This window comes from Dromiciops gliroides, chromosome 3, assembly GCF_019393635.1.
Source record: "Dromiciops gliroides isolate mDroGli1 chromosome 3, mDroGli1.pri, whole genome shotgun sequence".
In the NCBI taxonomy this organism is placed as follows: domain Eukaryota; kingdom Metazoa; phylum Chordata; class Mammalia; order Microbiotheria; family Microbiotheriidae; genus Dromiciops; species Dromiciops gliroides.
In genome coordinates, this window is record NC_057863.1 from 530,232 (window position 1) to 546,285 (window position 16,054).

General features: G+C 45.1%; 1 protein-coding gene across 2 annotated transcripts in view; it reads left to right on the plus strand.

The window, feature by feature from the left end:
- The window catches only part of WSCD1 (WSC domain containing 1), a 73,718-nt gene that overhangs the window by 37,926 nt on the left and 19,738 nt on the right, over positions 1 to 16,054 (plus strand). For both annotated transcript variants that reach the window (XM_043994198.1, XM_043994197.1), the window contains exons 6-7: positions 10,974 to 11,133; positions 14,042 to 14,206. In XM_043994198.1, coding sequence (XP_043850133.1) covers positions 10,974 to 11,133; positions 14,042 to 14,206 — 325 coding nt within the window. The remainder of the gene's footprint in view (positions 1 to 10,973; positions 11,134 to 14,041; positions 14,207 to 16,054) is intronic.

Below are 16,054 nucleotides of genomic sequence, written 5' to 3' on the forward strand. Positions count from 1 at the left end.
GAGGGAAGGAGAGTTTTCAGTAATGGTTTGAAAGTTGAGGAGAAAGCATGAGCCCAGCTGGGCTCAAACATCTCACCAAGGGTGTGGCAGACATTGTTGGATGAGGGCTTTCTCTCAACTGCCTTCTCCACTTGAGATGATGCTTCTTTTTTATTTTTGGATGGGGCAATGAGGGTTAAGTGACTTGCCCAAGGTCACACAGCTAGTGAGCATCAAGTGTCTGAAGCTGGATTTGAACTCAGGTCCTCCTGAATCCAGGGCTGGTGCTTTATCCACTGTGCCACCTAGCTGCCCCTGAGATGATGCTTTTTGACAGTGGCAGATGCCAGGCAGGCCTTTCCATCTTGAATGATTTCCAAACTCCCCCACAGCTTGAGGAGGGGTATCTCCCATCTCTGGGGCATGTCCCATGTCCTTACTCACCAAGCATTAGGGTCAGCCTCCTTGTTTCTGGGATCCTGGGCCTGCATGAGATTGCTGGCATTGGGCAAGAATTTGGATTTGGCTCAGAGTAAAGGTGAGCCCAACACCAAGAGGACCAGTGGAAGACTGGGAAGATGCATAGTCTTGGGAGCCAAGAGAGGCAGCAGGCCAAGGGCATTTGCCAATGGAGTGATGAGGAAGGGGTCTATCACCCTGCTCCTTATTTCCCAGGAAGGTCAATAAGTCTGTGGGCTACGGGTAGGAGGCTAGAGGTCCCACAGAAATAGAGGTGGTCAGTATTCCATTTATTCTATCAGCCCCACCCAGGCATGGGCATCTCCCTTCCCTTCTATAAATAGTGTTTTGCCACTGGGTTTATGTGAATCTTGAGTGTATCTTGGTTTTGTTTTTTGCTTGGTTTGGTTTGGTTTGGTTTGAGTTTTTTGTGAGGCAATTGGGGTTAAGTGACTTGCCCAGGGTCACACAGCTAGTAAGTGTTAAGTGTTTGAGGCCAGATTTGAACTCAGGTCCTCCCGACTCCAGGGCTGGTGCTCCATCCACTGCACCACCTAGCTGCCCTGAGCATATCTTGGTATTGTAACTCCCAGATATTCTATTCATTCTTTTTTTTCAATTTCATTCATTCATTTAGTTATTTCATTCTTTAGTTATTCTGGATGGAATTTCTCTTATCCTCATTTCTTCTTGGCTTTTGTTAGTGCTAAAATGCTAATAACTTGGGAGCTTTATTTTATATTCTATCACATTGCTGTAATTGGGGTGTGTGGATGTTTGAGGAGGACTAGCACCTCTGGGATGAGGACTACTGACTGCTAGTCAGGACTGCTCATCCACCTTTGGTGTCCACCTGTCCCCCAACTCTCCCCTGTGGCTCCAAGAAGCTGTAGCTTGTGCAGTACATACTCTGGTAAACTGTCTTGACAAATGGACTAAACTGGGTTGAGGGTAACTAATGGGCCACAAATCCATCGAGGAGTTAGGGGTGTGTCTACCCCAAGCATGTGAAGACTTTCCCCAGCAGAATAGGTGGATGAAAACAATTTGTTCTGACAGCCATGAAAGTGCTTGGAGCTTGGTCATACATCGAAAACACCAAGGTCACCCGCTGGATCCTGGGCCACTGCCAGGCTTGTCTTGCCAGTGGACTTCAGTGACTCTAGAAGAGAGAGTGAGCCTGGAAACTTCATGCAGCTCTGCCTCATTTAAATTCAATTCATTATCAACTCAAGATATCACTCTGTGATGTCATTGGCAATTGGGGTTAAGTGACTTGCCCAGGGTCACACAGCTAGTAAGTGTTAAGTGTCTGAGGCCGGATTTGAACTCAGGTACTCCTGACTCCAGGGCCGGTGCTCTATCCACTGCGCCACCTAGCTGCCCTGAAATATAGACTTTAAAAAATTTTTATTTTATTTTATTTTTAGGTGGGGCAATGAGGGATAAGTGACTTGCCCAGGGTCACACAGCCAGTAAGTGTCAAGGGTCTGAGGCTGGATTTGAACTCAGGTCCTCCTGAATCTGGGGCCAGTGCTTTATCCACTGTGCCATCTAGCTGTCCTCCTAGACTTTTGACTATTTGAAAAAAGAGTCCACTCATGCTTATGTGTTTGAATTTTTAACACAAATGAGTGCTGAATTTTGTCAAAATCCTGTAGTGAATCTCTTAAAATAATCACATGGGTTTTGTTATTTTTGTTTTAGATATGATTGATCATTCTAATCATTGTTATAATATTGAAATTTCCTTTAATTACTGGTATGAATCAAATTTGGAAAATTGGAATTTGGAAATACTGAGGGTTTTTTTTAGTCTTTTGTAGTCTTGGGAGTCTTTATTTTTATTTTATTTTATTATTTTATTTCTTGTGTGGGGCAATCAGGGTTAAGTGACTTGCCCAGGGTCATACAGCTAGTAAGTGTCAAGTGTCTGAAGTCAAATTTGAACTCAGGTCCTCCTTTGAATCCAGAGTTGGTGCTTTATCCACTGCACCACCTAGTTGCCCCAAGTATTTATTTTCATTGTCTCAATATTTATTAGTAGAATTGGTCTATAGTTCTCTTTGGCTGTTTGTCTGTCTGTGGATTGGGTATCAGAATGATGTTTGTTTCATAAAAGACATTTGATAGAGGCTTTTCTGTCCCTGTTTTTGAGAAGACTTTTTTGGAGGGAAGTTGTTTCTTTTATTCAAGTCCTGGCTGTGACAGACCAACCAAGCGGCTTAGGACAAATCACTTATCTAGAACCTTTCAGTCGGTATCCTAAGAGACTTTCTAAAATTCTAAACTGCCTTGATAGAGGGGACATCCTCCTAGAAATCCCAAGTGAAATCCCAGAAATCCAGATGAAATCCTAGATCTATACCGAAGGACTACATATTCTTCTTTATTGTTGGACATCTTTGCTCTGATAAATCTACTGGGGGTTGGTCCCTAAGGGTTCATCTAGAAACCTGGAATGAATAGTTCTTTCCTCTAGCAATTCATTTGTGGCTACTTGGTTTGTTTTTCTAGTTTGGGATTGTTTGAGATCATGGTTTATATTTTAAATTATTATTATTATTAAGAGATTTTATTTGTTTAAATCAGGAAAGACCTGCCCTCTCTCTCCCCTCCCCCATTAATTGAGACCACTAGAAGGAAAACGACCCATTGCCTCACACACAGAGTCAAGAAAAACAACTTTCTGAATTAGCTCTGCCCTAAAATATTTTTCTCATTCTGTGTGATAAGTTCTTTTCTCTATCAGGAGGTAGGCAGCATATTTCATTATTAGTCCTCGGTCATCACACTGATAAGAAATCAGCACAATAGTATTCCATCACATTTATAAGCCCTAACTTGTTCATCTATTCTTCAATTCATGGGCTCACCCTCAGATTCCCATTCATTTCTACCTTTAAAAAGAGCTATAAATATTTTTGGACATCTTTAGAATTTGTTTTGCTCAAATCCAACCATTCCAGAGAGCAATTTGGAACTATGCCCAAAGGGCTATAAAACTATACATACCTTTTGATCCAGCAATACCCCTGCTAGGTTTATATCCCAAAGACATCCCCCCCCCCAAAAAAAGGTCTATTTGTAAAAAAAATATTTATAGCAGCTCTTTTTGTGGTGACTAAGAATTGGAAATCAAAGGAATACTCATCCATTGGGGAATGGCTAAACAAACTGTGGTATATGATGGTGATGGAATATTATTGTGCTATAAGAAATGACAAGCAGGATGATTTCAGAAAGGCCTGGAAAGACTTGTACGAACTGATGTAGAGTGAAGTGAGCAGAACCAAGAGAATGTTGTGCACAGAGACAGCCATATTGTTTGATGAAGAACTGTGAATGACTTAACTATTCTCAGCAGTACAAGTATCTAGGACAATCCCAAAGGACTAATGGTGAAGCATACTATCTACCTCCAAAAAAATAACTGATATTGATTGAACACAGACTGAAGCATGTTATTTTTCATTTTTTATTGTATTCAAGTTTTCTTATACAAAATGACTAATAAGGTAATGTTTTATATAATTGCATGTGTAAAAATGATTACTGGCAAAAAATAATTGGTTTTGTTTAGGACTAATCCCCCCCCTTAATCTTCTCTCCTCCTAATTCTCCCATTTGCCTCCTATTTCACTTTTGAGTGAAATGTATATCTGTATCTAAATTCTGCGTGGGTTCTTCTTTTGACTAATTCAGATGAGAGCGAGACTCAAGTGTGAACTCCTCCCTCAGCCTCTCTTCCATGTTTGTATAGATGTCTACTTATGTACCAGAATTATGTGAGATAATTGTCCCCTAACCTTATTTTCCCTCCCCTACTTCCCTACCCCCAATATATTCCTCTTTCTTTTTCCATTATTTTCTTAAGATCATTGGGATGTAACAGAAGCACTCTTGGGTCTTGTCTAATTGAACCCCCTCTATGATCCCAGTTGATGATAGGAATCTGAGAGGACACATGTATCATCTCTGCAGATTTGAATGGAAACAGTTTTTCCTTGTTTAGTCCTTTACCATTGCTCATTCATATTGATTGTTACGTGGTTCTCCTACCTCCTTCATGAATTTATACTCCAGATTTTCTCTGCAGCTCTGATCTTTTCATTAGGAATGCTTGGAAATCCTCTATTTTATTAAAGATATATTTTCCACCTTTAGGATTATACTCAGTTTTGTTGGGTAAGTTATTCTTGGCATATCCTTTACCTTCCAGAAAAACATATTCCAGGCTCTTCATCACTTCATTGTGGTGGCTGTTAAATCTTGTGTGAGCCTCACTGTGGCTATTCGGTATTTGAATACTTTCTTTCTGGCTATTTGCAACATTTTTAATTTGTCCTGGAAACTCTAGACTTTGGCTATGATGTTCCTGGGAGTTTTTAGTTTGGGATTTCTTTCAGGATGTGGCAGATGGATTCTTTCTATTTCCACCTTGCCTTTTGGTCCTAAGGGATCTGGCAGTCTTTGAATTTTTTTTTAATCCAGGCTCTTTTATGGTCATAGCATTCAGATAGTGCAATGATTCTTTTTTTCCTCTTTGATCTTTTTTTAGGTCAATTGTTTTTGCTATAATATACCTTACTTTTTGCTATATTTTAGTCATTTAACTTTTGTTTTTAACATTTCTCATTGTCTTGTGGCTTCTATTTGGTTCATTCTAATTTTCAGAGTTTGTTGCTTGAGCAAAGTTTTGTACCTCTTGTACCAAACTGTTAATTCCTTTTCCAGTTTTTTCTTCCATAGCTCTCATGTTTTGGGCTTTTTGTTTGTTTAGGGTTCTTTTTCAATTTTTCTCAAATAATCTCATTCCATTCATAACAATAAAACAAAACAAAACATTTTAATTATTTAAAAAAGAAACTCTTTCTTTATTTCTTCCAGGGTTTCTAGTTGAATTTTTATTCAAGCTGGGTTTTTTTTTTTCCTTAGGCTTTGCTTGTAGACACTTTGGAGACATTTTCTTCTTCTGTGTTTATGTCTTGGGTATCCCTGCTGCAATAATAGCTCATCATGGTGGGATTCTTTTTTTTCTTTCATTATTCCAGCCTGATTCCCGACTTAGGACTTAATGTTAGGGATAGGTTTCTAGATGGAAGGTTTGGGCTAGCTCTGTTGCTGCTGTCTTGGGATATTGAATGTAGGGTTATTCCAAGCTCTCAGGGACAGCTCTCAGTGTTTCCAGGGGAAAGTGTAATTGTACCCCTCTGATCTGACCTATGCAAGTTCTTGACTTGGGTTTGTGTCTGTGCAAGTATAGATTGCTGCTGGATTCAGTCCCTATCAGCCAAGTGGGAAGCTCTGTTTTTTAAGAACAGCAGGATTATAAGCTTCTCTTTGGTCTAGGATCCCTGCATTGGGTATTCCTCTGCAGGCTGGACTGGATGTTGGAAAGAGATCCTACCAGGTGTCAGAGGTTTGAGGCACATTTCTGCTGGTAGCTTCCTCCTTCCTTTCTCCATACACTGCCCCAGGCTTCCCAACCAGGGATATCTCTGGAAGCCTGGGAAACCAGGGCTGCCTAATGCTCATATCCTCTGCCTTTATCAAAAGGGATAAGTTCCTCACCCCTACCTTCCCCTTGCATTTATTTCTACCTCCTCCTCTTCCTCCTCTTCCTCCTCCTCAGAAGATAGTAATCATATCAATTGCTGCTGGAATTAGAGTTTGTCAATTGACCCTCCTAGGGCTCTAATAAAAATCCCTATGACTCCTTTGACCAAAACTCATCTCCCTTGTCCCCACTTTTTTTTGTGGTGCAGTGAGGGTTAAGTGACTTGTCCAGGGTCACACAGCTAGTAAATGTTAGGTGTCTGAGGTCAGATTTGAATTCAGGTCCTCCTGAATCCAGGGCCATTGCTTTATCCACTGTGCCATCTAGCTGCCTGCCCCCCGACCCTTGTCCCCACTTTCTCAAGAATGTTATGTGATCATTGTAATTCAAGATCTTTCTTTTTCATTTATCAAATAAGTTAATATTTGTAAAGTGCCTAGCACAGCACCTGGGGCATAGTAGGCATTCCATTAATGTTCATTCCCTTCCCTTCTCTTCCTTTAAATGCTAAATGCTTAGGGTGCCTAGAACCTAGGAACTTAATAAAGGCTTTCTTCATTCATTGTTGGTTTAAGTTTTTTACATTTTCTTATAACTTTCTTATTTTCCATTTTCTGATTTCTTTGTTTCTCTTCTAATTTTCTAGATTTATTTTTTTGTATTTGTTTTAGGATGGCTAGGATAGTTGATTTTCCAATCAGTTGAATAACATGCTTAGTTAGTTGATCATCTCTTTTTCTATTTTATTAACAGGTTTTCAGAAACAAACATTTTTCTTTGAAAACTGTTTTAGGGGGAAGCTAGGTGGTGAAGTGGATGGAGCACCAGCCCTGGATTCAGGAGGACCTGAGTTCAAATCCAGCCTCAGACACTTAACACTTACTAGCTGTGTGACCGTGGGCAAGTCACTTAACCCCAATTGCCTCACTAAAAAAGAAAAAAGAAAAAAAAAGAAAACTGTTTTAGTTACATATCTAAAGTTTTTAGAATTTTAAAATTATTACTATTTTAACATAATTATTTTTTGTTTATATGATTTATTACCCCTTATTCAGAATGTTGTTACAGTCTTTATTTTGGTCTGTATTTTTTTGCTTAAGTTTTTTCTATTAATTACTAATTTCATTGAAGTATGGTTCACAGTAGTAGAAGTTGTTGTTCAGTCATTTCAGTCATGCTTGACCCTTCTTGGCAAAGATACTGAAGTGGTTTGCCTTTTTCCTTCTCCAGCTCATTTTACAGATGAGGAAACAGAAGCAAACAGGGTGAAGTGACTTGCCCACAGTCACATAGCTAGTCAGTGTCTGAGGCTAGATTGGAACTGAAGAAGATGAGTCTTCCTGACTCTAGGCCCAGCACTCGTATCCACTGTGCCATCTAGCTACCTCATCTGTAACTTAGAGAGGAGTATTAAAGACTCATGCTATCATTGTGTTTCTGAGAATGTCATCTTTGCAGTTTGCTTAGTTTTCTCTTAAGAACTTAGCCACCATACCATTTTATGTCTATGCATGGGATACTTTTGCTTTTCACTTTTTATGATGATATTGATCATAATATAGTTTTCTTCTCTGTTTCTTTTGACTTTATTAATTTTTATTGTTGCCTTATCTGAGATCCACATTACATCATCTACTTTTTCAGAGTAGCATGAAGCACAGTGGATTTTTTTCCATCCTCTTATTTTCATTCTGTATGTGTCTTTGTATATCTTAATGCAATAAATTGTTTGGTTTTGTTTTCTTATTTCTTGATTCTTTTCTTGTTATTGGAGAAATCAATCCATTTATTTTCAGGGTGATAATTATCTTTTTCATTGTTGTTTTCTTCCACTTACTACTTATATGTTTGTATGTGAAGGGTCAAGTGAGGGAAGGGAAAGGAATAAGGGCAGATAAAGGATGATATACTTGGAGAACAGGTATGGATGGATAGATCATGTTGAAGAGTAAGTTTAGGAGTAGTGATTTAGGAGGGGAAAATGATAATGGATAGAAGGCTGTGATGGTTAGAAGGAAACAAGGATGGATAGAAGGTCAGAGAGAGGAAGTTCACAGTTCTGGCTCATTGACAGTTGTGGGTAATGGTCAGATCAGTGGTATGACCATCCTAATGTGTGACTGAGGTAGAATGAAGATAAAGCTGGGCACCTTCCAGTTACCATGTCTAGAGTGTGACTGGGATTGCAAAGCACTCTCCATATACCAATTAGTTAAAGTGGCATTAACTCCATTTTACAAATGAAAAGACTGGAGCTCATAGAGTATGGGTCTTGTATGGTGGGTGTCTATGGTGAGATTTGCACTCATCCCTTTACTCCAAGTCAAGGCATCTAGGTGGCACAGTGGGTAGAGCCTAGACTTTGAGTCATGGAAACCTAAGTTCAAAACAAGCCTTATCCCCTCCCTCATGGCAATCCTAGGCAAGTCAATTAACCTCTCCATGCCTCAACTTCCTAATTTGTAAAATAGAGATAATAATGTCACCTACCCCTCAGGGTTATTGCGAAGATCAAGTGAGATAACACATGTAAAGGGCTTTGTATTATTATTAATGTAATTAATTATAGCAATAGCAATAGTGCTACTAGTATTCATGAGCCAAGCACTCTTTTTTCTAGACTTCTTCCTCTCAAAGGCTGATTAATTCTGGTCACTGAATGAGTCTTCATTTTGGCCACAGACTGAGTCCTAGGCCAGGTCACTGAGTGAACCTACCCCTAGCCACTGGCCTTTGGCAGATTTGGCTGGAAAGCAGATGGTCATAAAGGCTTGTCTAAATTCATGAAAGGGAAAGTGGACAAGGTGCAATGAGCTCCCCTCTTTTTTTTTTTTTTTTGGTGAGGCAATCGGGGTAAAGTGACTTGCCCAGGGTCACACAGCTAGTAAGTGTCAAGTGTCTGAGGCTGGATTTGAACTCAGGTCCTCCTGAATCCAGGGCCAGTGCTCTATCCACTGCACCACTTAGCTGCCCCAAGCTCCCCTCTTAATGGTCTCAGATCACCAGAAGACTGTCTCTGAAAAGGCAGCCTGTTGATCCAAGTCATCTAATTGAAGATCTGGTCACGTAGCTCCTGCCTGCCTGAGAAACGACCAGTGAGTCTTTGGGGATGAAATCAAATTGAAGCAATCTCTTGTATTTATAAACCTTTCATTCTTCCATTTACAAACCTAGTCCTGCCCCTCCTGGAGCTGGGCAGAGCATCCTTCTGACAGGAGGTCCTCTGGAGACATGGCCACCAGGATTACAGGAGCGCTGGTGGAGGGGAATACTTCTCCCCCGCCCTCTACCTTGACCCAAGCTGCTGGGGCCCCTAGGGCAAGTCAGAGAGGCTTTTGTAGGCTGCAGGAATAATATCTGCCTAGTACCCAGCACAGTGCCTGGTATACAGCAGCAGGTTAATAAATGTTTGGTGCTTGGCCCTATCCTCCTGAGTGCAGTGAGAAGGTCCCAGAAGTCCCTGAGATTGAGGAAGGCCTGAGCAAAGCTGAGGGTTCCTGGGCAGGCTGTGGTGGGGCTAGCCTTCCCATTGCCTTCTCATTCTTCCTGCCCCATGTATGGTTACTACAGTGCTGGTCTGCAAACACTGATTGAGTACCCTGAGGACACGGGGCTTAGCGTCTGTGACTGCAGTGAGCCTTCTCGAACCCATAGCACTGGCCATGTCTAATGGAAGGTCTGGGATAGCTAGGTGGTTCAGGGGAAAGCACTGACCCTGGAGTCGGGAGGACCTGAGCTCAAATCTCATCTCAGACACAGACACGGGAATGGTGTTGGCTCAAAGGTTCATCGGTCCTGGCCAGTCTGCACTGGTCATCCAGCTCCTCCTCGTGGTGGTTGATGTGTCTACCTGCAAGCAGGGTATCTCACAGGAATCTTGGCTAAGGCTTGCATTAATCAATCACAAGACTGTCTGGGAAGGAGTCAGTGAGGGAAGCCATGAAGTCCTTGTCTGGTAGAGTTGGGAAGGAAGGGAAGAGAACAAGCATTTGTATTACGGACCTGCTACGTGCCCTCGTCAGAGAAGGAGTGGTGCTCTATGAGCAAAGCAGAATCGAAGAAGCTCAAAAGAAATGAGAGATGTGCAAATTTAGAGAACCCACCCCAAATGTTCCCATGGATTGTATCAGTTTGGTCAGTCAGTCAGACACACTGTCTCTTGAGTCTAACATAGGGGTGTCATTTTGGCCAACCACCAGCATTGTGTGCCAGGTCCTGCGAGAGATACTTTTACAAATACAATCTCTCACCAGTATAATCTCACCACATCCCTGGGGCAAGGGGCCTTGGGTATTCCCATCTTACACATGAGAAAACTGAGATAGACTGCGAGTGACTTGCCCAAGGACACACAGCTCGTACTTGTCTGAGGTTGGATTTGAGCTGAGGTCTTTGCGACTCCAGGTCCAGCACTCTGTGCACTGTGGCACCCTCTGTTGTCCTCAGAGGCGGAGAGGAGGGACATTGAGCCCTTTCCAATGGCTGAAGAAGCCTTGGGTGCAGGGAATAGGGAGCATCACAACCAGGCTTCCTCAGCTTTGGAAGTCACTGAACCTCAGGGCTAGGCAGGAGCTCAGAGAATCCCTCCCTGCCAATGTCCCTCACAAGGGCTCATTCTAGCAATCTGTTGGTCTGCCAACAACTTAGGGTTACTGTGGTTGTCCAACCTCTTGCTCCTCAGTTTCTCTGCCTGTAAAATGGTCATGAAGATGACTTCTACTTACTCCACAGGGAGCTTCTTCCCTGCCATGAGCTGGAGGCAGGTGGTATGAATGATTAGACCCCTTTTAGAAATGAGGCAACTGAGGTTCTGAGAAGTGGCATGGGCTGCCTGGGGCACAGAGGTGGTTATTAAAGAGCTGCAGCTTCAGGTGGGGCACGCCCCCTCCAGCCTCTGCAGAGAGCTGATACCAGAGGGTGACATCATCTTTGCCTTTGGGACAAGCCTTCTCTCCTTCTCTCTTTGCTCTTACAGGAGTTCCCGCTGGCAGTCATCAGAGGCCCGGAGTGCTTTTGTGGCTATCCCACCCCAAAGTTCAGCCTGCATGATGCGGTGGATAGCTCCCTCTGTGCTTGGCACCCTGAGACCCCAGGCTGGGGGGATTACTGTGTGGTCTACCAGACCCCCATCCAAGGTGAGGGCCAGGGAGACTGCCTCAGTGCCTGGCATAAACCCACCCACCACCAGCAGGGGCTTCTCTGTAAGAAAGCACTGCCATTTGGCACTGGGGGAGAGGGAGGGGACCCAGGGCTGGGAGTTTGGAATATGGGGAGAGTGATGGGCAAAGTATGTCAATGCATGGCCCACAGCTCAGAGGAGGCCCGAGGCAGAGGATGCCCTGCTGGTCCAGCTCCAAATGGGAGCTGGCTCTGGAAGCTGGGTGGGGAGGGGGTTGGAGGGACCACCAGTGGGCAGGGCTCTTGTTGCCTCTGCCCTCACTGGGCGGGGGGGGGGGTGCAAGGGAGGAAGGCTCAGGCCTCCAATCTGATATTCTCATTAATGTAGCTGCTAGAGAAGGTGTCCTGGTCAGGGCTGGCCAGTGGGCCATCTAGGACAGTCAGGCCCTTGGGTGCTTGGCGCCACTTCTGTGTCAGATGATTCCAATCCCATGGAAGAGGCAGCCAGGAGCACTAGTGTGGGGGGTGGCCCTCACTACATCTGTCTGCCATGGTCTGAGGCTTCAGAGCCTGGATGAAGGTCATCCCCAAAGGGGAAGATGAAGGATGTGGGCTGCATCCTGGTGTGGAAACTCCCTCCATCAAGGCAGGTGGGGAACTCAGCAATCTGAAAGAGGTATCTGGGAGCCCTGAGGGGCTCAGTGACTTGTCCAGAGCGTCCTGGATCCAGCCTGGCCTTCTCCACTCTGCTTCTTAGGTGAAAATGTGCATTTTAAATATGATCTTGTGCTAAGGCACATCTTGGAAGCATTCAGTGCATCACACAATTGCCAAATGGAATCCAACTCACTTTCTTCCTCTCACTGAATTCTGAACCCATAACATTGTGTATCTGAAACTCCTTTCTGAGACAGACATGCTAGTGGACAACTTGAAGGAGCTGCCAATTCTACTGCTCCTAGGACCCTGAGCCACTGGCTTCTTCATCCACCTCGTGTTTCTGGTATGGATGGCTAAGCTGATCTCTTCTGAATGACCTTGTTCTGGTGCTTAACACCACTAGCCCAAGGCCATTAGCCTCTGAAGGATTGCCCAATCCATGGGGGAGTTTCCTGTCCATTCAGATTCTTCCCTTAACAGTCCCCACAATGTTTCTGAAATGCTTCGGTGAGTGTGTAGTGATGGTCAAATGATCCACTTCTAGTCTTTAGGGTGCTCCCCTGAGAGGAGGAACCCAAGCAGGGTAAGGAAACAGGAAGAGCACCCCAGGGAGCCAAGGCTGTCCTGGGGGGCATGAATCCAAGACTTAGAGGCCAGGCTCATAGCAGAGGCTCCAACTTGGAGCCATCATCTAGTACAATCTTTTAGTCTTCCAGAGGACAAGGAGCCTTAGAGAATTAGGGTGGGTACCCAGGGTCACTCTGTTCTCAGGGGTAGAGGCAGGACCCAGCTCTTCTTTCCTACTTGACAGTCCCTCTCGTAATTGAATGAACCAAATGCATTTGCTAAGCACTGTCTGAATGCTGAGGATACAGAGCTCAAAGCAGAGACAGACTTAGCACAGTAGGAGGTCACATTCCAATGGGGAAGACACTATGTGGAAAGCTTCAGCTCAGTTAGAAAAGTCTCCTGATCCTTAGGATGGAGAAGCAGAGCCAAGGGCCTCTTCTGTAAAGTCCTTTCCACTGATAAGACCCATCAGAATCTGATGTTGGACTGTCAGACAGGAGAGGAGTCTGTGGAAGATGTGGCCACAGCAACTGCAGGCGCCATCCTGGGGCTGCATCTCTACAGGGGCTCTTCCCCAGAGGACGGCTTCTAAGACACAGTCCCTGGCCTTGAGATCAGTGGTGCTGGTTGTTCAGCAGATGAGGCTGGGGTTGGTGTGGGGTGAGGAAGCAATTGTTTCCCTTAGTGATAGCTGTGGGGGCTGAGGTGGAAGTGAGGCTGGTGGTCCGAGGGACACACACGCCTATCCCTGGGCTCTTGGGTTCAGGGCCCTGGGCTGCCTCCCATCCGGGTCTCAGAAGAGGTTGTGGTGGGGGTTTGGCTTGCCTGCCTTCCCCCGCACTGGTGCCAGTTGGTGGGGTTGGCAATGTGGCAGTGATAGCATCCCTCAAAGTATTTTATTATTTTCCAGTTATATGTAAAGATAGTTTTCAACATTTATTTTCATAAGATTTTTCGTCCCAGATTTTTCTCCTTCTCTCCTCCCTCCCCAAGACAGAAAGCAATCTGATATAGGTTATATATGTACAATCCCATTAAACACATTTCTGCATTAGTCATCCAACAGTCATTTCAGAACTAGAGATGCCTTTGGCTCCTGCCAGTGGCTCTTGGGAAGTTCCCTCCCAGGACTTGAGAGTCACCCAGTGACTGCAAGAGCAGAGACCAGCCCCTTTTAGGCTGTAGTGACAGTAACTGAGGGGGATGGGTCAGTATAGCCAAGAGGCCAGGGCTCCATAGACTGATGATTTCCTTTTAGAGTCAAGTTGCTGAGTGCCTTCAGTGGAGGGAGGTTCCATGCTGGGAGTCACCCACACTGAGGATGTGTGCAGGAGGTGGGAATCAAGAGTCCAGGGCTCAGTGATGACACTTGTGAGCCCCCTCTCCCACCCCTCCGACTCTTGCCTGCAGCCAAAAGCTCTGATGGGGCAATGTCCAGACCTTGGGGACAATGCTCTGGGATCCTGTGGCTGGGTTCCATGTAGAGTTCCACTCTAGGCAGACCCTGTTGAGAGTGTCCAGAGTCTGGCTAAGGGACACACGGGTCTAGGAAAAAAAGTGAGGACCTGGAGGTTGGAGCCAGTGCTCCTCAGGGTGCCTCAGCCTGGGCCCAGCGAGGCCTGGAATTGGGGGTCCCCCATTTCTCCAGTTGCTGCTCTGAGTGATGACCACCCTCCTTGTCCTGTGGCCTTGCAGACACACGGTGCACTGACAGGCGCTTCTTGCCCACCAAAGCCAAGGTTTTCGTGGCGTTGTCCAGCTTCCCGGGTGCTGGCAACACATGGGCCCGCCACCTTATCGAGCATGCCACAGGCTTCTACACTGGCAGCTACTACTTTGATGGTGCGCTCTACAATAAAGGTGGGTTCTGGCAGCCTGGGAGGGGGGGTAGCAGAAGGGGATGCACTGGTCCTGCCCCCTCTGGGTTTGGCAGATTTCCCCAGAGATGTCCTGTGCCCCACCCCAGGCAGCAGCATCCTGACCTCATGGGGCTGCTGGTCACGAGGCTCTGGAGCAGGGGTTCTGGACTGTGGTCCATAACCTTTTGTCCCTCTAAACATCTGGATCACCATATTTCCATAGAATCGATCTCCTTGGCAATGCTGGGCATTTCATTTTTATATTTACAAGTAGGATTCTGAGAAAAGTTCATGCCTTGGCATTCCCAAGCTAGCCCAGAGGTCCAGGAAACGCAAAAAGTACAGAGCCCTTAGACTGTCTGATGGTGATCCGGAAATCTGGGAAGGTTTCATTTCTGGGACTTTTCCTTCTGTACAAATGGGGGGTCTCATTATGCTGAGGAGATGAACACAAAGGATAAAACTGGGAGGGGAGGGATTAGCTGAGCATCTTAGCGATGGAGGGACAGGCCTGAGACTTCCCATCATCCCATGCCCAGGTGGGGAGGGGAAAGAAGAATGTTGGCCATCACACTTGGATAACAGCCAGTGTTGTTGTGAGGAGACAAAGTCCTTGGGAACATCTGTTTGGTGCTGGGGGGTGTGGAGCAGGTCTCCAAGGTCATGGACTGCTAGGAACCTTGTCCTCCCACCCCATCATAGGTAAGGTAACGTGAGCCCGGAGAGGGAGGTGATTTCTTGAAGATCACACAGGAGATCAACTGCAGTCAGTCAGCAAGCACCCACACACCCACCTGGCTCATAGTGGATGGAAGCAGGTGTAGACACATTCCCAGCCATGTGTGGAGATCAATCAGCCAGGCTTACAGCCTCATCTTTGAATTTTCACTCTCACTCACCCCCAATGTCAGCCTGTGTGTCAGTTCTTGTCTCTCCTACCTCCATAACAACTCTCCAATGCCCTTTCTCTCCTCTGACCTTTCCCCTACCCTGATGCAGACCCTCATCATGGCATACCTGGACTATGGAAATAGCTGCTGGAGTCTCCCTGCTTCAGGTCTCTCCCCACTCTAGTCCATCATTCATCCACTAAAGATCTTCCTAAAGTGTAGTCTAACCATATTGCCTCACTGCTCCATAACCTCCAGTGGCTCCCTTTTGCCTTCCGGATCAAATACAAAATGTTTTTTTTTGGCATTCAGTGCCCTTCATAGCCTAGTTCCTCCATTTCCGGGCTTCTCACCCCTCACTTCCCACGCATACTCTCTGAGCCAGGGACTCAGGCCTCCCAGCTGTTACACAGACTAGACACTCCATATATTGGCTCTGGACATGTTCTCTGGTTATCCCCCAGGTCTGGAATGCTCTCCATCCTTCTCTCCAACTATTGACCTCCCTCGTTTCCTTTAAGTCCCAACTAAAATCCATCCTTTTCAGGAAGCTTTCCCCAGTCCCTCTTAATTATTCCTTCCCTCTGTTAATTAGCTTGTTTGCACATAGCTGCTTGCTTGTTGTCTCCTCTATTAGACTGTTAGTCCTTGCACCTGTAAGTTGTACCCAATCAATCAATATTTAGATTGTAAGTTCCTTGAGGGCAGGGACTTTCTTTTGCCTCCTTTTTATCCCCAGTGCTTGGCACATAGTAAGTGCATAATAACTGCTTGTTGTTTGGTTGATGGACTTCTCCCTGTGGATGAACATTGCCTGGTTTTAACCCCTAATGGAAACCATTGGCTGACCTCAAAGATGGTCTAGACCATGTCTATACCTTCCCTTAATTACTGATCATGTTAGCCACTAGGCAGCCTGGTGACTTTTCAGAGTTGACCACTGTAGTATATGGTCTCTG